Source organism: Anopheles coluzzii, chromosome 3, assembly GCF_943734685.1.
Source record: "Anopheles coluzzii chromosome 3, AcolN3, whole genome shotgun sequence".
Lineage (NCBI taxonomy): Eukaryota > Metazoa > Arthropoda > Insecta > Diptera > Culicidae > Anopheles > Anopheles coluzzii.
Window position 1 is genome coordinate 51928124 of NC_064671.1, and position 22392 is coordinate 51950515.

At 42.2% G+C, this 22392-nt stretch overlaps 1 protein-coding gene across 1 annotated transcript; it reads left to right on the forward strand.

Annotated features, from left to right (window-relative positions):
* The first annotated feature begins 7734 nt into the window (after positions 1-7734).
* On the forward strand, positions 7735-16453 carry LOC125907310 (uncharacterized). Its single transcript, XM_049608917.1, has 3 exons — positions 7735-7955; positions 8683-10130; positions 16292-16453. The coding sequence occupies exons 1-3, from the start codon at positions 7787-7789 to the stop codon at positions 16451-16453; spliced, it is 1779 nt and encodes a 592-aa protein (XP_049464874.1). The 5' UTR covers positions 7735-7786.
* The last annotated feature ends 5939 nt before the right edge of the window (positions 16454-22392 follow it).

A 22392-nucleotide genomic window follows, 5' to 3' on the forward strand; every position in this document is an offset into this window, starting at 1 on the left:
TTCAATTATTATTTCTCCTTTTCTGTCTGATTGTGAATCACCCCAAAAGGTGTGATGGGAGTTAAAATCACCTGCTATTATGATTTTTTTGTGGTTGCGAGTGTTGTGGAGTATTTTTGTTATAGTGTTTTTTAGTGTTATTGTGGGGGTTTGGGGGGCGATATATATTGATACCAGAATAGTATTTGTGGAAAGTAGTAATATTGCTGTTGTTTGAATGTTTTCTTCTGTTTCGTCTGTTAGTGTTAATTTTTTGAAATTTATTTGTTTTTTTAATATAATGCACGTACCTCCGTAACCATCACTTCGGTCGGTGCGTATCATGTTGTATCCTTTCATCGTCATTTTTTTTTTTTCGTTTTTTAGCCATGTTTCTTGTAGACAAGCAATGTCGTAATTGTTCTCTTTTAGAATATGAATTAATTCTTCCCTATTTTTTTTAATGCTTTGGATGTTTGCTTGAATTATATTTAGTTTGTACATTTAATTTGTTTTTTGTTTGATTTATGTGTATACTTTGTTAATTTATATTATTAAGGGGATATTTCCCTACCTGTTTCTTCTGTTCTTTGAATATCTGTGTCGCTAAGGTATATTAGAGTATCGTTGTGTTCTGTGTTTATTTCGTTTACTTTTTGTGTATTTTGATTTAAATTTTTATTAAGTTCATCGGTGATTTCTTCTGTTTCATCTGTGTGAGTTGTTTTGTTTTGAATATTAAGGCGGTTGTTTTCGTTTATTTTTTTTGCATTGTTATCTTCTTCAATAGTTACATCTAATCTCCTTTTTTCTGTAGTTATGGGTTTTGAAGTATTGTCGGATAATATTTTTGAATAATTGATTGTGGTGTAGTTTCGAGGTACTATTGGCGCTACTTCTCTTCTTATTCTGCGGGCTTCTCTGATCGTGATTCTTTTTTCCGTTTGTATTTTTTTTATTTCAACTTCATCTTTCCAAATTGGGCACTCTTTATCAAGTGATGAATGGTTTTCACCACATGCTGTGCATTTTAATGGGTTGTTGCAGTCTTCATGATATAAATCTCCGCATTTTGCACATGTTTTTTCCCTACTACAATATTTTTTAGTATGGCCAAAACGCATACATTTCATACATCTCATTGGGTTAGGGATGAAAAGGTCTACTCGTTCTGAAAAATATCCTATATCCACTTTTCTGGGAAGCACTGTAGTTTTAAATGTCAGAATGGCCGTTCTCGTGTTGTACATTTCACCACTTTGTCCTCTCCTCTTCATAATGTAAACCTCTGTAACATTTTGTGGTTGTAAACCTTCCAATAACTCCTGTTCAGTCAAAAACTTACAGGCATCACAACGGATTACTCCCTTACTCGTGTTTAAAGTTTTGTGCTCGTACACCTTCACTTTTATACAGTTATCACCGTGGTTTAGATTTATGTTGTATAATTTCTTGGCTTCTTTGTGATTTCTCATTCTCATGAGCATTTTGCCGTCTCTCAGTATGGTGGTTTGTAATGGCTTTCCTCCAATCGCCATCTCCGTCGCCTTTGCGAACAGAAAGGGATTGTAGTTTGCTAAACTTTTTCCCTTAGTGTCACTCTCCACAACCATGAACACCTCCTCTGTTTTTTCCGATTCGTTAAAGTTTATATTTATTCTCTCACCTCTCATTTTCCTTCTTTTTTTGTGTTTTTTATTGTTGTGTCTCCCAAAATGCCGAAGTAAGACCCGAAGGTCCTACCTCCTCCCGGGTCGTCGACCTCCATCTCCTACGCGGAAACACTTCACTTATAATTTCTTTTCCCACTTAATGTAATTATCTTTTATTGATTTAGATGAAAAAAAAAGAAAAGGAAAGGGTCCCAAGAAGGGAATTGAAACGCTGTAGATATTTTCGTTTGTATAGATATTTATTTCTCCGATCTTTTATATAAAATGGAGTGTTGGTGTGAAGTGTTTCTGTGTGCGTTGGTTAAATTCAAACTGGCGGTAAACAAATCCGCATGGCCAAGTTGAAGGAGAGAAACCGAGCTCGCAAAACTCCGATGGAATGCCGATCTTAAAGGACACATACTTTAGTGAGCTTGTAACGCGACCTCTTGGTATGACACACTTCACCGAACACTTAGTACATTTTAACCTTCCTAGTATAAACATTTTCATGTTCCATGTTTCAGTTACAGTGGGTGCAATCCTACGGGGCGAGTACCGGCTTCGAACGACGAAATCCGTTCGACGCTCATGAGAGAATGAGAATCATGAGATAAAACTGTCAAGCATTTAAAGACGTTTATATCTACGATTCAAGGATGGTTAAGTTTTGAATTTTGATTTTTTTGGCCGTTGGTATTGGATTTCATTCGTTACATCATTATTGGATGATTTGTTATGAATTATAAGGTAGCTTTGCTCACTTTCTTTAAATTTGAATTTAAGTTATTTCATATTTAGGAGGGACGACAGGATTGGATTTACTTTATCAATAGTATAAAAATACTGATCGATTTTACTTTAAAGAGTTATAAACGTTATTTACATGGTGCAAAAGTTTTTCGATATTTTTCTATAAAGTTTTCAGCAGTGTAACAAATTTAAATGAAATACATTAAATTTGACCTTTAAATGCATATTGAAATATCTATATATGTTTATATATATATATTGCTTTATATATATTTATATTTATATTACTTTTTTATTATGCATATTTGTATGTATATTTATATTCCGATAAATTTTATGTTTTTTATATACATTTTCAAAACTGATTTATGATTCAAAACTTTTTTTTATTGGAAATAGATCACAAAACATTTTCAAAATGTTTGGCCGCGGGGCCATGGAGCGTTCTCAAGCTGAGAAATCATTCTCAAACACTCATTTAAGTTTCTCAAGCACTCAAATCTTGTTCTCAGACGCGAGCCCGTGGCCGTCGTCAGTTTTTCTCACTTTGAGAAACTGATATTGCCACTCATGCTTTATTTGGAGCTTTAAATAGAAAATATATTTGTGATCGCATTTTTTTATTTTTTTTCAATTATAACCATTGAATACATTTTCCAAAGTGATTACCGAAAAACAAATAGCACAATTGCGCATATTTCAGTTAGCCGATCGCTGCATCGTCAACTTTCTCAAAGATTCTCAAAACCGATTTTGTTCCGATTCAACAAACGCTGAGAACGAGGATTTCTCAAAAGCACTCATGAGTGCTTGAGAAAATGAGTTTTGAGAATCCCCATGGCCCCGCGGCCTTACATACCTCTAAGTTCAATTCACTTCAATCATTTAAAGCAAAATTTGAAGCAAAACGTTACATTGAAAACAACATTCGTTCCAAATCCGCAGCGCAAAACCTCGCGGATTTCTCCCCATACAAACGGGAACGTTCGACCCCGGCAGGTATAACTCATTCTTTCGCGCGCTTCTTACGGTCTCTCAATGGTACGTTATTTTAAAACTGAGCGCCAAGTGAGCGCCTTCTGACAACCGCGGCGAACGGATCTCGTCGTTCGAAGCCCATAGTCGCCCCGCTAGTTACAAACATCCAAACCTTTGGCTCAGGTGCAGGAATTAATTGTATGGTGTCTGTGTTGATGTGATCATTGGCAGTGCCGGTGTGAAGAATTGCTTGTGTTGGATTAGTGTGTTCATTATTAGAGGGCATACACGATTGTGAGTGTGGTAGTGAGTTCTGATTGACGGGAGTTGGTGTTGGTGACATAGGAGTATCAGTGGATGTGTGGAATGTTTTATCGGTGAGAGAGATGGTACTCACAGTAGGAGCGATTTTCTCACGCTCTTGCGGCATCAATCTATTTGGATCCAGTTGAGATATCCTTTGATCAAATTCACTCCGTATTGCATTTCTCATCTCATCTTTCAGTGCATTTATCAAGCACAAAATTGTTGAGAAAAAATCTGATCTCGAGTCACGGCATTTCTCGCACATCCACCAAAGACCACGATTGCGTGCCACCTCCTTAACACAAGTGGCGGCAAGTTTGATACATTCCGGATGAAAGGCAGAATTGCACTCCGAAAAAGGAAGATTGCTAATACAAACAACCGGATCTTTGTTGATAGTAGTAGAGCAGATTGCACAGTCCATTATGAGAGAGAGTATCGATCACTTAGGTGAGCAGTGAGAGTGAACGGAGAGGACACTGATTGATGAGCTGGTGCGAATTACTCTCTGAGTGTATTAAGCAGGGTCAATAACACTGAACCACAGTCGCCGATGAACAGAAATCACGTAGAAACACAATTCAGGAACGCGTTCTCGTAGAAATTCTCGTACGATGCAGGAACAAAACGCCTCAACACAGCAACACAGTAAACTTGCGACAGGAACAGCTTCACAAAACTCAAACACGAACGGTTTCAAACAAAAATGACACCAAAAACAGACAGCACACAGGAGCAACGTAGAAACACGTCCAAACGCTTCAGTGTTCAGTTGAGCAATGGCTTGGTTCTTGGTGAGAAGGCACCCCGCCTCATCAAAACGATTAGTGAGATGAAGAACGAAATATCTCACCTACTAAATGATTTGAAGAGAGAAATGATTGCAGAGGTTGATCTACGGATACGCACAAACTATTCTGAATATCCTCACACACTCACTAGGAACCATGCCACTAACACTTCACAGTTCAACGAAAGATTGGCATCCACTACTACACTGAACACTACGCCTGTCCATCCCGTCAAAACTATTCACAGCACCACGAACTCTTCGGAAATGCCGCCTGGATGTTTTTATACACGCAATATCACTCACACTCTTTCATCTACATCACCACGCGAACAAACACAACAAATAATCGGTGTTGACAGTGCTGCTTCGGCTAATCATTCCTTTCATCATCGAAACGCATTGCTTACCGGTGCAGCAACTGATGCAAGTTCATCGTTTGAAAGCTTCGTTCCTGATGTTGAGCCACGAGTATGGATGTTTGTCACTCACATCGCACCGCACGTTACTGAAGAAGATATGACAACTTTTATTACCAATCGCCTTGAAACTTAAAATTATATGGTAAAAACATACTTCCTCGTGATCGCGATCCTGCAACGCTTCGATTCATCTACTTCAAGGTCAGTCTCCCAAATGCTTAAATATTAAAGCACTTTCACCTGCAACTTGGCCCCGCGGTTTCGTATTCGCCGAATTCGAGTTCCTTAATAAAAAAAATCAACGATTTTTTACACCACATACCCTACACAACTCACCAGTATGACTATGAGATCACAGATCGTCCCGAACACTCTCACACCCGAAGAGAACAGCCCGAACACCGAACATCACCGCGCGGCTACATGAGGTGAAATATACAGCGAAATGAACTATTTGACAGGCGAAATATCTGACGGATAACGCATCACAGCAACCAGCTGATGTGCAATGCAAACAAATAACGTGTACAAAATCGTAATTAAATCCATTAAATAACTTCAATATTGAGTATTTCGTCAATTTTCAGTCAACAGATTATAATTTCTTCCAATTAGGGAATGTTCTGCTTGAGAAGATATTATTTTTAATAGAATTTCGAAAGCGGATGTTGTGTCTCTCCCAACCCTTTAGCTGTACCTGTCAGATATTTCACCTGTCAAATAGTTCATTTCGCTGTATATTTCACCTCATGTAGCCGCGCGGTCACACTGTTTCGCTCTCCGACACTCTCCCAATGATCACACGCTCTCAGCCTCCCCTGAGTGAACTTTCGATTTATTTTCAAAATGTGCGTGGGTTACGCACTAAAACAGCCGATTTATATGCAGCAAGTTATGAATCGGAATATGACGTTATAGTTTTAACCGAAACAACCGCTTTCCAGTTTACCGTACCGATCGTTCTACTACTAATAGTACAAAGACAAGAGGAGGGGGTGTTCTTATTGCAGTATCAAAAAAAAAAATGCCTCTAGCCCTTGCACTCCTCTCTCAAACATTACTGAGAGTCTGTGGATTCAACTGAGAACCCCTACGAATTCTCTTATAGTTGGTGCTATCTACCTCGCACCGGACCGTTGCAACGACACCTACACAATAAATGCTTTATGCTCCACTCTTCGGTGTGTGGGGGATAAATATACTGATGATTCGATGATCCCTATGGGGGATTTCAATCAGTCTCAGCTCGTATGGAGCACATCCCAGGACAATGTTGCAGTTTTAAACACATCGGAATCCCGGATTAATCCTTCCTGTTCAATTCTTCTCGATGAATTCAACTATGCAAGACTGTCCCAACTAAACAGCTTCATGAATCCTCACGGAGTCTATACTGGACCTTATTTTGGCTGATGATGGGATTCTTTACCACTTATTAAAGTTGGAGCTCGTTCTTGACCCTTGGATTCAACCTAACTCCTACCACCCGGTGATTGCTCTTCACATATTTTCTAAATCAAACCGCACTACAACACCACAACATACATCAAATTTCCAGAGTCGGAACTTCCGAAAGACGAACTTTATAGGTCTCTCATCGGCCCTTACCAACGTTGACTGGAGCCATATCACCAGAGACCCGGATCTCAACCAAAATATTTTAATGTTTACAAACACAAACACAAGCTTTTTCGATCAGTTTGTCCCTCGTTATCGGAGCCCAACCAAGCCACCCTGGTCTAACTCACGGTTAAAAGACCTGAGGAAACAAAAAAAAATCCATAAAATGTTCCGTCAACATAAGAACGAGGTGAATAGAAGAATATTTATTAAAGCTGCCCGTCTGTACCAGACATTTAATTGACGAGCCTACGCCAACTACGTAAGAAAAATAGAAAACCGATTTACAGGGTTTCGAATCATACAAGGGAATAGTTCAATCACTTAGGGGAATGTTGCAAATCGCTATGGGAGTGTTGCAAGCACTCTGTGGATATTTGCAATCATATAGGGAAAAAATTGTTAATTTGTATCATGAGGAATACCGAATGACGGACATTGCTAGGATAATGGATCTGAACATCCAAACTGTTTCTCGAATTATTCATAAGTTTTTGAAAGAAGGTGAGATTACAAACAATTCGAGCGAAAAAGGAGGTCCACACAACAAAAAACTCACTGCGGAGCAATTGGAAATCGTAAAATCGTGGGTGGGGTTTGGGGTTAACGTTTGTAAATCCACTATACGAAATTATTTGAGCGATTTCAATTACACTTTAAAAAGAGTGCAACTATTGCCAGCGCGACGCAATGCTTCAGATAATGTTCAGGTCAGGAAAGAATATGCGTCGCGTTTTTTTTTATTAGCAATCGGACTTAAATGACCACAACTTCATGTTTGTGGATGAAGTAGGGTTTAACATCTCATTACGATGCAAAAGAGGGTGGTCGGTTTCCGGTAAACCTGCAACACAAGTCGTACCATCTATCCCGAAGCCGAAATGTAACTATTTGTTGTTGCATGTCCCGAAATGGGATCATTGCTTATGACTCCACGAATGGGGCGTTCAACCAAAATCTTTTTCTGGGATTTCTAGAAAAACTGAAGGAAAGCATAGCAACCAATAATATTACTGATCCAGTAATATTTTTAGACAATGTTACTTTCCACAAAACAAACTTAGTGAAACAATTTGCAGAAGAGAATAATATAAGATTAGAGTTCCTTCCTCCGTATTCACCCTTCCTCAATCCTATAGAAAATATGTTTTCTAAGTAGAAGGAAATAGTACGAAGAGCTCGCCCAACAAACGAAACTAAACTAATGAAAGCGATACGAGATGGCAGTGAGCTGATAACTGTAGAGTAGCAACCTTTGGGGGATATCTTAGTTAAGCAACCTTGGTATGTCAGTTGGGAATGATGGACTAGAGAAGAATAAAGAGTCAGTTGTGTGGAGACCGAGGAAGGATCCAGACGTGCTAAACCACGACACTACATTGGCGACGAGAAAAAAACGAACCCGGCTCCAAAAAGAAGTGAAATTCAAAGAAAGCAGAGTTATGAATTCTATGGGTAAGCATTGTTAAAGTTGAAGTGTAGGAAAGGTACTACCAAGAATGTCCAAACTACCGGTTTGGTTGCTGAAATGCAGTGAATGATAAATTTGTTTTGTTCTGTGGGAAAAGTGAATATTGGTTGCGTGCTTAAATGCAGTGCTAAAATACAGCAAGCAAACGATAGCTTAAATGCCGTTGAGTGACAAATGAAAAAAATAATTTTAATCGTAATGACGCCGGATTTTGTCATCAGTTGCTTCAATGCAGAAGTACCCGGAAAGCGTGAAAAGAATGGGCTCCAAGTGTGTATGTGCAAGCGCGATGAGACGTTGGAATTTGCTTCAATGCAGAATTTTGCAATACATAACGACAAAACGTGGTTTTGTCCTCCCAATGTGTGTGCGTGTGCGAGCATGATGAGACGATAGGAGTTGCTTCAATGCAGAATTTTTTTCTAATGCAATGCAGAATTTTTTTCTAATGCAATGCAGAATTTTCTTCACTTACGCAAAAAGTGAAAGAATAAACGCGGTATTGTCCTCTCACATAAAGACACACACACACGCCCCCATACAATAGGCAGGGATGGACAATCTCTTCAATTCCATGTTCATGATTGTATTGAGAAAATTTGCACTGGTTAACACCGGTGTGAGTGGGTGTATAAACGTGTCCACATGTATGCTTACATGCATGTAAATGAATATTGGACTAATTTTTTTGTGCTATGAATTTTATTTCAGACATCTTGCGAATGCCGGGCCTTGCGGCTCAACCGTTCAATTACGAAGGGTATTCCGAAAATATAGGTGTGGAATGGAAAAAGTGGCTCAGATCGTTCGAAATTATGCTACGGGCTTGTCGAATCGACGATGACGATTGGAAAAAAGACCTTTTACTACATTTTGTTGGCTCAAACGTACAGCAAATATTTGATTCACTACCAGAATTACCGAACACCGACAGTTGCGGGCCACTTGCAAATGTAGAAAGATATACCCCGAATAGGACTGCTTATCAAGAAGCAATTGCCAGACTGGATAATTTTTTTCTTCCAAAACAAAACCCAACCTACGAACGACATCTGTTGCGTCAAGTAAAACAGAAATCCGGAGAGAGTTTCGATTCTTTTATCATGAGATTGCGTGTACAAGCAGACCGTTGTGGTTTTGGAAACAAGATGGAAGAATACGTGAAAGATCAGGTCATTGAAAATTGCCAATCCGCTTCATTGCGGCGAGAATTACTTAAGCAAGGTGATGCTAGCCTTGACAAAATAGTGTACGTAGCCAAAATTTTTGAAACTGTTGCGTATCAAGAAAAATTATTCGCTGATAACAAAGAACAAGTTGAACTGGTGCATAAAATCGAAGAACCTCAGTATGGCAAGAAAAGAAAATTTCTTGAATCAAGTCAACGGGAGTGTCATCGATGTGGATACTCAGGACACCTTGTAAAAGAAAACAAATGTCCAGCAAAAGGAAAATTGTGTAACAAATGTGGTGGCAGAGACCACTTTGCAAAGAAATGCCGTACCAAGCAGTCAGACTATACAAGAAAAACATATTCAAAGCAGGACCGCAACTACATCGCAAGTAATAACAAAAGAGACAAAAAACCAAGCATTGTAAACCACATCGCCAATGAAAACACAGAATATATTTTTCATCAAACTAATTCAGGCAACAACAGCGAAGTAAAATGTAATATTGGTGGTGTTCCGTTAACCGCAGTAGTAGATTCGGGATGCAAGTACAATTTAATCAGCAAGGTAACATGGGAGGAGATGAAATCGCAACATGTTCACGTGACAAATCAACGACGCGAAACTGCGCTTGATCTTAAAGCATATGGGGGACAATCTTTGTCACTGATCGGCATGTTTACAGCTACGATCTCACTGGGCATGGCTAAAACAGTTGCCGATTTTTACGTCGTAGAAGGAGACGGAAAAACTCTTATCGGCCGTGATACTGCCACCTTCATGGGCGTTTTGAAAATAAGCATACCAGTAAATGCAGTTGAAAACACAATAGGGAAATTGGGAACTATTAATAATATCGTTCTGGATTTGCCTATCAAACCCAATGCAATACCAGTAGCCCAACCATATCGCCGTATACCAATAGCATTAGAAAAGCTGGTGGACAAAAAGCTGGACGAGCTACTACATCAAGGAGTTATTGAACAAGTAAACGAGCCAGCGAAGTGGATATCTCCAGTAGTGGTAGTCCCAAAAGGAGATAATGACGTTCGCATTTGTGTAGACATGCGGCGAGCTAACGAAGCGGTGAAAAGAGAGAACCATCCTTTACCAACCTTCGAAGATTTTCTTCCACAATTAGCGAAAGCAAATGTTTTCTCCCGGTTAGATGTAAAGAATGCTTTTCACCAGGTATGAAGAAAATGAACATCGATGCAGCATAAGAAATGTTTTGGAGTTTTATTGACATTTGAGAATTCTTTTGTAACACTTGAACTTAGGTTAAAATAAAATTTAAAAAAAAGTTCTCTGCAGCTAAACTAACTGTGTACTTGTTTCAATTTTAGGTAGAGATATCGGAACAATCTCGAAGTATAACAACATTCATCACACGAAGAGGCTTATTCCGCTATACACGACTTATGTTTGGTATAAATTGTGCTCCGGAATTATTTCAGAAGATAATGGAACAAATTTTAACCGGCTGCGATGGCTGTTTGAATTTTATCGACGATATAATTGTGTTTGGATCTGACCAGGAACAGCATGATACAAGGCTGAAAAAGGTTCTCCAACGCTTAGTAGAGTGGAATGTAATTTTGAATACAGAAAAGTGCTCATACGGAGTTCGGCAAACGAAGTTTTTGCGACACATTCTGTCAGCAAATGGAATTAAACCAGATAAAGTAGAATCAATTAGAAAATTTAGAGAATCTAAGTCTGGAGAAGAGGTTCGTAGCTTCTTGGGACTAGTTAATTACTTAGGGAGCTTTATACCGGATTTGGCAACAATAACGTTTTCATTACGACAATTAACAGGCCAGAACCAAAATTTCTGCTGGAAATCTGAGCATCAAAAGGCATTTAACAAATTAAAATCAATTATTATGTGTCCCACAACGTTAGGGTATTTTGATGTTGCAGATAGAACGCAGAACGCAGTTGCAGATAGAACGCTGATGCAAGTCCGGTTGGCCTCGGTGCGGTCTTAATTCAAATAGATGCTCAGGGTACCCCACGTATCATAGCCTATGCTAGTAAAAGCTTATCTAACGTAGAGAGGTGCTACGCCCAGATAGAAAAAGAAGCTTTAGCCCTCGTTTGGGCTGTAGAACGATTTCATTTCTACTTATACGGACGTAACTTTGAACTAATAACAGACCACAAGCCCTTAGAAACGATTTTCGGAACAAGATCAAAACCATGCGCTAGGATTGAGAGGTGGGTGGTGCGTTTACAGTCGTACAAAGTATCTGTTGTTTACAAACCAGGCAAAACTAACATCGCAGACCCACTTTCACGGTTAGCCATTACGGAAACTGTAGAAGAAAAAACATTCGACGAATGTGTGGAGCAGTACGTTTCTTGGGTACCTTTTAATGCATCACCAGCCGCTCTTTCATTAGGAGAAATAGAAAAAGTTTCAGAAACTGATAAGACCATTCACGCAGTCCGTCAAGGATTAGAAAAAGACATTTGGTCTGAAGATGCTTCACCATTTAAAGTATTTTCGTCAGAATTGTTTTTTGCAAACCAGATTTTGCTGCGCGGTACAAGAATTGTCATACCCAATTCATTAAGAGAGCAAACTTTGCATTTAGCACATGAAGGTTACCCCGGTATGACCATCATGAAACAGTGACTACGGGTTAAAGTGTGGTGGCCAAAATTAGACCAACAGGTAGAAAACTACGTAAAAACTTGCAAGGGATGTATGATGGTATCTGCCCAACCGGCACCCGAACCGATGAAAAGAAGGGAATTACCATCTGCACCATGGCAACATGTAGCTATCGACTTCCTCGGACCACGTCCTTCTGGGCACTCACTGCTAGTTGTCGTTGATTATTTTAGTCGATATATAGAAGTAGAGATAATGAAAAAATTGACTCGGGAGAAACTATAAGACGGTTAACACCAATTTTTGCCCGTTTTGGATTACCATTAACTATCACCGCAGACAACGGTCCACAGTTTTCTAGTGACGAATTTGAAGAATTTTGTATTAAAAATAATATTAAACTAGTTAGCACAACCCCCTATTGGCCCCAGCAGAATGGAGAGGTCGAAAGACAGAATCGCTCTTTATTAAAAAGATTAACTATTAGCCAATCAATGAATACCGATTAGGTCGAAGAGTTAAACAAGTATCTTTTGATGTATCGATCCTCCCCACATTCAATCACTAAAAGAACTCCATCAGAAATGCTTTTGTCATACAATATTCGAGATAGACTTCCATCAATTTACGAACCAAAAATTGTAGATGAAGAAACAGCGGACCGAGACAGAGAATCAAAAGAAAAAGGAAAATTGTACGCAGATAAACGTAGAAACGCAAAAACCAATCCTATAGCCGAAGGAGATGAGGTTCTATTGAAAAAACCATTCAAAACCAACAAATTGTCTGCAAACTTTGGTCCCAAAATATATATAGTAGAAAAAAGGAGAGGAGGTGATGTGATAGTGGCTTGCAAAGAAATAGAGGTAAAGTATCGTAGGCATGTTTCTCACTTATTGAAAATTGCTGTTCCTTAAAACACTTGCCCGGTTGGGAGCAATGAATCTGCATGTGAAAATAACACCCCATTACCTGCGACCACCTCAAGGAACAATTCATTCGAATCAAAAGAACAAGAGCTTCAAAGAAGTAAACGAATTACACAAAAGCCAGGTTACTTAAAAGACTTCGTATGACGGCTGTAGTAGGCTAATGTTTAGAATAAGATGTATTATACAAACATTTATAAAAGGAAAAAGTGAATGTAGTGTAGCAACCTTTGGGGGATATCTTAGTTAAGCAACCTTGGTATGTCAGTTGGGAATGATGGACTAGAGAAGAATAAAGAGTCAGTTGTGTGGAGACCGAGGAAGGATCCAGACGTGCTAAATCACGACACTACAATAACTAGACAGAATTGCGATGGATATTTTCGAAATATGCTTAAGTACATTCGCAAATGTATCAATGAGGAGGAAATTGTTGATTGATAAGTTGGTGTTAGTGTTATTAGTACAAATGATTGAATTTTTAGCTCCTGTTAAATAAGATATTAGGATTAAGAATTTAAGCTAACATGTCCTGTGATTGAACTAACAGGTTGGCTGATAAGTCCCCGGTCTAACAAAGAAAAACACATTTTTTTGTCAAAATTCGTTTTTATTATTCAACATAGTTCCCTTCAACAGCGATACAACGATTATAACGACCTTCCAATTTTTTGATACTATTTTGGTAGTACTCCTTCGGTTTTGCCTCAAAATAGGCCTCAGATTCGGCGACCACCTCTTCATTGCAGCCAATTTTTTTTCCCTGCGAGCATCCTTTTGAGGTCTGAGGACAAGATAAAGTCGCTGGGGGTCAGATCTGGAGAATACGGTGGGTGGGGAAGCAATTCGAAGCCCAATTCATGGATTTTTGCCATCGTTCTCAATGACTTGTGGCACGGTGCGTTGTCTTGGTGGCACAACAAAATAACAAAAGTTGCTTGACAAAAGACGCTCTGTCTCACAAACTCACTGTTGGGAGATGGAACGGCGTCGGGGGGCCCTACGATCATGAGTCACAGACACAGATGTTTGCTGACGGGGATGGGGGAGGGGGGTGCAATTGAATCGCCGGCATCCACCCGTCCATCCTTTCGGGGGCCCTTGGCGCTAGTACTCTGTCCATACAGCATACTATAGAATGGTGGCCTACGGGGTCCCTTATGCGGCGCTCTGGGACCAATCGAACGAGACAAACAAACACGACTCTGTTCGTGATCTGTCAGCTGTTCGATGTCTTATAGATCTGTCACGATGCACTGCAATATGCCTATCTTTTCATCTCGAAAATGAAGTATTTTCATAGTTTAAATTAATGTCCATCTGCCGGGGGAAGATTCAACAAATTATTTACTAGTTATTCACATGAATAATAACATAAAATCATTCAATTTTAATTTTCAAAAATGTTAACAAACCTCCATGCCAAAACACATACAGTAGAACGTCGATTATCCGGGTAGCTCGGGACCGGACGGTTGCCGGTTAATCGATTTGCACGGATAATGGTCCAAGAAATGTCAAATTCATATAAAAATGATAAAATACACTAGTTTTGTGATTAATTTACTTTGAATCAATCGATTAATCGTTAGTAGAATATTATTTTAATCAATAACTATAGGTTTTACAACTGTTCATGAACAAAAATGAATTTCGAAAACACCACAAGGCACTACAGAGCTGTACAAAAAACTGGTTGCCCACTTGGCTAACGCTGCAAATGTTCGCTGAACGCTTGAACAGCTGTCACATTTATGTGCACGGTTAAACCACCTGCCGGTTAATCCGCCCCCGGATAATCGACGTTCTACTGTACATTGCATACACATTCATTGTGTACAATAGTTTAATACGTTTCAAACCTATATATTTGATGTTATAATTGATTGTGAAGCATTGCAAATATTACTGATAGCTATTTTAAATATTTTTCATGCAATTTTAAGAAGAAAAAGAGACAAAATACATAAACAAACTTCAAAATGTCCCGCATTGAATTCTATCTACTGCGGCTGCGAAGCGTTTGACAGCCAAGATACTCACAGCACAGGTGGGTATCGAACATCACAGACAGAATCAACTGACATGTCCGACTCGAGGTTTGTCTTGTTTGTTTGTTTATGTCTGACAGTGCACCTCCATATGATTATATGGGTTTGTTCGTGTCGGATGTCGTGTTCGATTGCTGCTAGAGCGCCGCCTTAATCGGCGGGGCCCCAGGCGACCGCCTAGTCCGCCTACCGTTAGATCCGCCACTGGACGTGCTTTTTTTATAAATGTCGGGAGATTTATTTCGTATTATTTTATACAAACAAAGTAGAATAGCCCTTCCTCGCCTTTCGCAACATACAATTCCTGCGAGGGTTAGTAAGTGCGATTTTTGTAATGCCGTCATGGCAGTTCTCTTGTGTGTGTATTGCATTAATAATAACTCTTTGATAGTTTGAAACAAAATAAAGCAAAATGATTTTTAGACAAAAATACAGATCTACCCAACGTAATTCCAACGGGACACTGACGAGTCGTAAGGAGCTTCCGATTTGTTGTTGTGTCACCGATTAGCGAGAGGAAATTTGGGCTTCTGTAGCCGCTGCTGACTCTGCCGCCGTAAGTCCTCCCTGAATGGGGTTGGAGGAGTAGACACCCTCACTGATAGCTGTTGCATATTGGGTGACGTCTGAAAGCTCGTCTACCACTTGTTGTTGCGGCATATGTTGCCTGTTCCTGCGCTGTGGTCGCGCCTGCTCTCTGCGTTCCGGCTGGGCTGGTTCGCGCCCTTCTGTTGCTTCTGAAGACGCTGGAAATACAAGAGATGGATTTTGTTGCTGTGCCTCCCTTTCACGGGCCATTCGTTCACGGCGTCTGGCATTGCGGCGTTCACGTCTTGCAGCAATGATCTGGTTTCTATCGCTTGGTCCAACAGGGTGCGAGGGTGATAATGTGCTGGAAACTGCCAGACGCGCTCGTTCTTCGTCACAGTCCTACTGCAATGCGGAGGTGATCTGTTTCGCAGCTTCAGCGATCCTACTCCATTTTTCTTGACTTTGAAGAAGATGGAACTGCAGTGTTTAGGGCGTAATCGCGTCAGTGTTGGCTTCACCAAGCAACTGTTGTCTGATTTCCGCAAATCTGGGACACTCAAACATTGCGTGCTCGGCAGTCTCCGGAACACCCGGACACCTGATGCAATCTGGCGACGGTGTGAACCCCATCCGACACAAGTCGTCACGGAAAAAGCCATGACCGGACAAAACCTGAGACAGATGGAAGTTAACTTCTCCGTATTTTCGGGAATGCCATGCCGCGATGTCAGGGATGACACGATGTGTCCATCGAACGAATCTGCTGGCATCAGCTTGACTTGCGTCCGCGTCCCATTCTTCCTGCCAGCTTTGCATGGTGTTGATGCGATCCTCTACTCGAAGCGTCCCAGCCGAAAGGGCTCCTCCCGCCTCTTGTTGTCGTTGCTAACATCGAGTGTCTTCTTGTACCAACAGACAAACAGGTATCATGCTGGCTAGCACAACTGCTGTTTGATAACGTATCGTCCGAAATGCGCTTGACACTTTTATTGCACAATGTTTTTGCACCCTTTGCAGCATCCTTCGGCATTCCTGACTCTTGGTAACTTCATGCAAAACGGGCGCGACATAACGAAGGATGGAGTCTACAACGGATGCCAGAAGACGTCGTTTTGCACACTTGGGGCCACTGTGGTTGCGCACAAGACACCCAAACGCCTTTGCTGTTCGAAGCGCTAGCGAGGTTTCCGTCGGTGTGCAGGACTTTGTCGATGAAAACGACGCTGCTATGGTTGAAGTTGGTGTTGATGACGTTGAAGTTGTATACCATTACCTAAAACAGATGAGCTGTCAACAGAAAATCGGACATAACGATGATCGCTATACGAATAACTTTGGAGCACTTCCCATGTATTGTAGCACACTATCGATGGACTTGCAAAAGTCACATCTATCACGCTTTTTCCTGCGATTCCTCGTCCGGTGAAAGTTGAGGTATTACCACGGTTTAGCACTATTAGCCCGAGCTGTTCGACGATATTTAGCAGCTCCTCGCCTTTTTGCTTCGTTCTAGCACTTCCCCAAGCCTCGTGCCAGGCGTTGAAATCCCCTCCTAGCACTACGTTAGGGTGCGCACCTACTTCGATTTCAACTGCGTTAAGGAATTCCTCAAATTCAGCAACAGTCATCCGAAGAGAAGCATAGCAGCTGATGAAGGTTATACCACCAATGTCAGCAGCAACTAGACCCGGTACAGCGCTGCCCCACATCCACTGGATTGGTCGAGATCCAGCAGCTACCACCGCTACTCTTCCCGATGAGTCCACCGCCCAATTATGTATTTTTCCCAATTTGGTGGTTGTCGGTATAGCTCCGATACCAGTATCACGTCAGCATGTTGTTCCTTCGCTGCTTGAAGCATAAGATTCTGCGAAGTACTACAGTTCGAAATATTAATTTGCAGCGTAATCATCATTGAGCATTAGACGGAACACATTGAGCACTGCCCACACGATGCGCGCCAGCACAAGAAGCGCAACGTACTTCTGCCTCGCAGGTGGTCGCTAAGTGACCACTACTGCCGCAGCGGATACACACGTTCGAACGATTGTCTGGGCTATGATAGTGTCGCGATAAATGGCCCCTTTCCAAACACCGGTAGCAACTCAGTTTTTCTATGGGAGTCTGAGGAGCTTCTTTCACTCCACACATGGTGTATAACACCTTTAGGCACAGTCCAATTATTAGTTTTGCATGAGCCAGAGGCAAGCGAACTCGTGCCCTCTGGGAACCATCTGACAGCTGACATAGTTGTATAGTCGCGATGCTCTAAGCAGACCCAGTTACCTTCCCGATGGAGCTTCGAATGTCTCCGTCATTTGCCAAGGGATCTACATTCGTTATGATGACCTCAGTCATCTGTGTGAGTACATGGACTGAGCCCTCACCTCGAAGAACTCTTTGTATGCGTGCCATCGCCTCAGAACTGTCAATGCTACGAGCCACTTTCATGCGTAGATTGAGCTAGGCTGTACGACGACCAATATGCAATTTGTCGTTCATCTCCTCCATTTCAGGTGCTTCGCGTATTTGTTTGTACACCTGATACCACATTTTACCTATAACGGAGACTCACCAGGTACGCGGTTCGACTCCTTCCATGGCAATCCCACCACGCTTGGCCCTCCTACCATCAGCGGTGTCTCCTTCTAGGACTTGAACCACTCTGCTCTCGACGTAAAAACGCCCAATGCCTTTTCATATTCCGGCTCCTTAACGGAGAGATCGATTCCCCGGCATTACTAGCCAGCATCAATTTGTTCGCTCACTGTCGGATTCTTAGATCCAATTTCCATCTCCGTGTACCGCGTACCCGCAACAACCATAGCCAGGGACACCCTATTATACGTATGTCCCTCGAGTTCAATGAAGTGTTAGATTTGTTCGATTTTAGTATGTCTACTTCCACGTTCAAGGAGAAATTGCGTCTACGTCACATTTAATGTTTGCTTATAACTAGAGGTTTAATTATATGCTCCTTAATTTAATTATAAGGTTGCCGATTAGACACGATGGTCCGTCGGTTATATATATATGAAATAAATAAATAAATAAATAAATAAATAAATAAATAAATGATGTTACCTCAATTATGTCTTGCCGGTTCGGACGTGTAATCTGAGGTCGATGTTGCGCACCATGCTGCTGGCCACGGGAACTGTGTTGAGATTGATGCACGCTTTGTTGATATTGCGTAGATTCCCTCTCGTTCTGGAGATTGTCAGACCGACGTGACTTGCGTCGAGTCACCTCGCGCCAAATACCATCTGATTCCACGAAATTAGGAATTGGTGACCTCCTATTTGCTCTGTAATGGGATGGAATCCGAAGCCCTCCGAGGGATAACATAGGCTCTCCCATCCAACTCCTATCGTGCTCCTCGTCGTGCAGAGTGGTAACATGTGCCTCCATATATCCTAGCTTGGGTATACGGGCTAGATCCAACCCCTTGGGCGGATGGTGGCATATGGCGAACCAGGAGGGGGGTGGGTATCCCGGGAAACTGGGTGCCTGAACTTCGGGGGGGGGGGCAACCCGACGCTAAATAAAACGGCCACGTGGGCGTAGGGCCAGTCACCCAGTCTCACGGAACAACTGACTACAGAAAGCACCAGAACGATACGAAACGGACTTAACGATACCGACTCAACGCAATGCCCGAGGACAACGATCAAAATGGGCTCATGGAACGTACACACTCTACGTACGGCAGAGCCTTGAAACAAATTGATGATGCCCTAGCCACACTGAGCATGGACCTCGTAGCTCTACAAGAGATTAGGTGGCTAAGGAACGGTGTGCACAACAGGCGTGGTAAGCAATGCTACGACATTTACTACAGCTGCCACGACCGCCACCACGTGCTCGGAACGGGTTTCGCCGTAGGTCCCCGGCTGAAATCCGTAATCATAGATTTCAAGGCTATAAACGATAGGCTATGCACCCTGCGCATGCGAGGCAAATTTTTTAATATAAGCCTCATAAACGTTCACGCCCCTACCGAAGATAAAGAGGAAGAGGAGAAGGACCTTTTTTACGGCCGCCTCGCTAGAACTATAGATGCGTGCCCCAGGCATGACCTCAAAATCATCCTGGGGGACTTCAACGCAAAAGTTGGTAGGGAGCCAATGTACCGCCAATACACTGGCTGTCACAGTCTGCATGAGCACAGTAACGATAATGGTAGTAGATTGGTTCAGTTCGCCGCAGCGAACAATCTGGTTGTAGGAAGTACCAAATTTGCGCGGAAGGACTTCCACAAAATGACGTGGGCGCACCCGGATGGCGAATCCTTCAACCAGATCGACCACGTGTTAATAAGCCGCCGACGACAGTCGAGTCTGTTAAATGTCAGAACATATCGAGGAGCCAATATCGATTCCGATCACTACTTGGTTGGCTTAGTGATACGTTGTAGAATCGCCGGCCCCGCGCCAATGGGGGTGGAGAAAACACGCAGCCTCGGCTCAACACGGACTCTCTAAGGGACATTACTGTCCAACAGGAATTCAAAGCCGCTTTAGACAAGTCTCTACTACCAGAAAACAGATATGAAACTACGAGCGAGAGGTGGAACGCTCTAAAAACAAAAATAATAAACTGTGCAAGAAATATACTCCCACCACGTCGTGGCAACACCGAATCTGGCTGGTTCGACGATGAATGCAGACAAGTGACCGAACGTAAGAATACTGCATACCGAGCAATGCAGCAACGGCATAGAACGCGGGCATGCGCAGAGGAATATTCACGGCTCAGACGCGAAGAGAAACGAGTTCACCGCTCCAAGAAGCATGCTTTGGAAGAGCAAAACTTGCAGGAACTCGAGCAAACCAGAGAGGCGTACGGACCGACACGAAAGTTTTACCAAGCGATAGCAGGTCACCGAAACAACGTTGTACCTAAGGTAACCTGCTGTCGCAACAAGGATGGAGATCTGGTTAGTAACCAGCCAGAGGTCCTCTCGCGGTGGGCTCAGTACTTTGATGAATTACTCAACGACCAGTTAAACGAACAGCTAGAAGCGCCACTAGCAGATAGTGTCATGCTACTGCCACCTAGCATAGAAGAAACACGAAAGGCTATCCGTCGGCTGAAAAATAACAAGGCACCCGGAACCGACGGAATTGCAGCTGAACTGGTCAAGAATGGAGGTGCACGACTAGAAAACGAGATTCATCAAATTGTTACTGAGGTGTGGGATAGCGAATCGATGCCTTGTGATTGGAATCTCGGCATCATCTACCCCATATACAAGAAGGGAGATAGGTTGGACTGCAACAACTACAGGGGTATTACGGTGTTGAATACCGCCTATAAAATATTCTCCCTGATCCTTCAGGATCGCCTTGTCCCGCACGTCGAAGAGAGAGTAGGAAACTATCAAAGAGGATTCCGAAACGGAAAATCAACCACTGATCAGATCTCCACCATGCGGCAGATCTTGGAGAAGATGGCTGAGTACAGAAACGACACATACCATCGCTTCATAGGTCTTCTCGGATTGCAGATAAACGAGGCAAAGACCAAACTGATGGTGGCAACATCAGCGGACCTACCAATAAATAATCCGAATCTACGTAGGCGTGATGTACAGATAGGTGAACGCACTTTTGAAGTCGTCCCACAATTCACCTATCTGGGGTCAAAGGTCAGCAACGACAATAGCATGGAAGCTGAGTTGCGCGCAAGGATGCTGGCTGCCAACCGGTCATTCTACAGCCAGAAAAAGCAGTTCACCTCAAAGAACCTGTCGCGACGGACGAAGCTGGGACTATATAGTACCTGTATAGCACCGGTACTCACATACGCCTCTGAGACATGGACACTGTCCAAATCTGACGAAGCCCTCTTAGCCGCGTTCGAGAGGAAGATGCTCAGAAGGATACTTGGCCCCGTATGTGTGGAAGGACAATGGAGGAGCCGATATAATGACGAGCTATACGAGATGTACGGCGACCTCACTGTCGTACAGCGTATAAAGCTCGCCAGGCTCCGGTGGGCTGGACATGTTGTACGCATGGAAACGAACGACCCAGCCCGTAAAGTCTTTTTAGGCCGTCCACAAGGACAGAGGAGGCGTGGTAGGCCCAAATTGAGGTGGCAAGATGGCGTGGAGACGTCCGCCATTAAGGCCCGGATAACGGACTGGCAGACGAAGGCGCGAGACCGTGAGCGGTTTCGAACACTCCTGAGGCAGGCCAAGACCGCAAAGCGGTTGTAGCGCCGGATAAGTAAGTAAAGTAGACCTCCTATACTGTCTTTGAGTCAGCGTCGCCTGGCGAGATGTAGACGCTGTGTCTCCAATTGCCACTACCGATGCCATAGAAGGCTGCGGAGAAGATTGCTGCCTCTGCGATAAGGAAGCGGAAGGAATGCTCTCTGCAGTTGTTGTAACTGCCTTCATTGCCATTAATTTGGCTAGGAGTTTTGTATTCTCCTCACGGATTAGTGCCATGTCACGCCGGTACGCCTCACGATGTCTGATGGCTTCTTCTTTATCACGACGTGCCTCTTCCTGGGTCTCTCGAGATTCTTTCATCATATTGCTAATTTGAGCTTGTGGTTCCTGTAAAAGCACGATGAGCTTCATCTTCTCCTCTTTCTCTGCTGCTAGCGCCCTTTAAAAGTTGATAAGAACTTTGGAGATAATTTTTGAAGGCCAAAACAAATTTTACATACTTTTGCACTCTTCCATATTAAAAACAATAAATCCTCTCCTGATAATAAGTCATAAAGATGCTCCTGGGATGATTAATTTATATTTTTTAAGAACTTCCTAAACGGTCTCGATTGCAAGGACGAAAAGACTACAAATACGCAAGTGCAGGATAATCATTGTCGGACGCTTGGATTTCGGGCACTTTTTATGTATCTGTGAAACAGGAAATCACACAAGCTTTGTATAGTGGCTTTCACTGCTCATGTAGATGAATGAGCAAACAAATGTACTGTAAACTCTGTTCTAAAAATACAAAAGTATAAATGAGTAAAATTCAGATCTTTTTGTCAGGTTTTCCAGATATGCTTTTATCTAGATATGCCTAGATCTCTACTGAAATTCGGAAAGTCTGGAGTTTTACTAACTACAGTTTATTATTTCATTGTACATTGATTTA

Coding starts and splice junctions, on each gene's coding strand:
- LOC125907310 (XM_049608917.1), top strand. CDS start 7,787: ATGTCAGTTGGGAATGATGGACTAGAGAAGAATAAAGAGTCAGTTGTG. Junction 7,956..8,682: donor CAGAGTTATGAATTCTATGG/GTAAGCATTGTT, acceptor ATTTTATTTCAG/ACATCTTGCGAATGCCGGGC. Junction 10,131..16,291: donor ATCAAGGAGTTATTGAACAA/GTAAACGAGCCA, acceptor CACCCTTTGCAG/CATCCTTCGGCATTCCTGAC.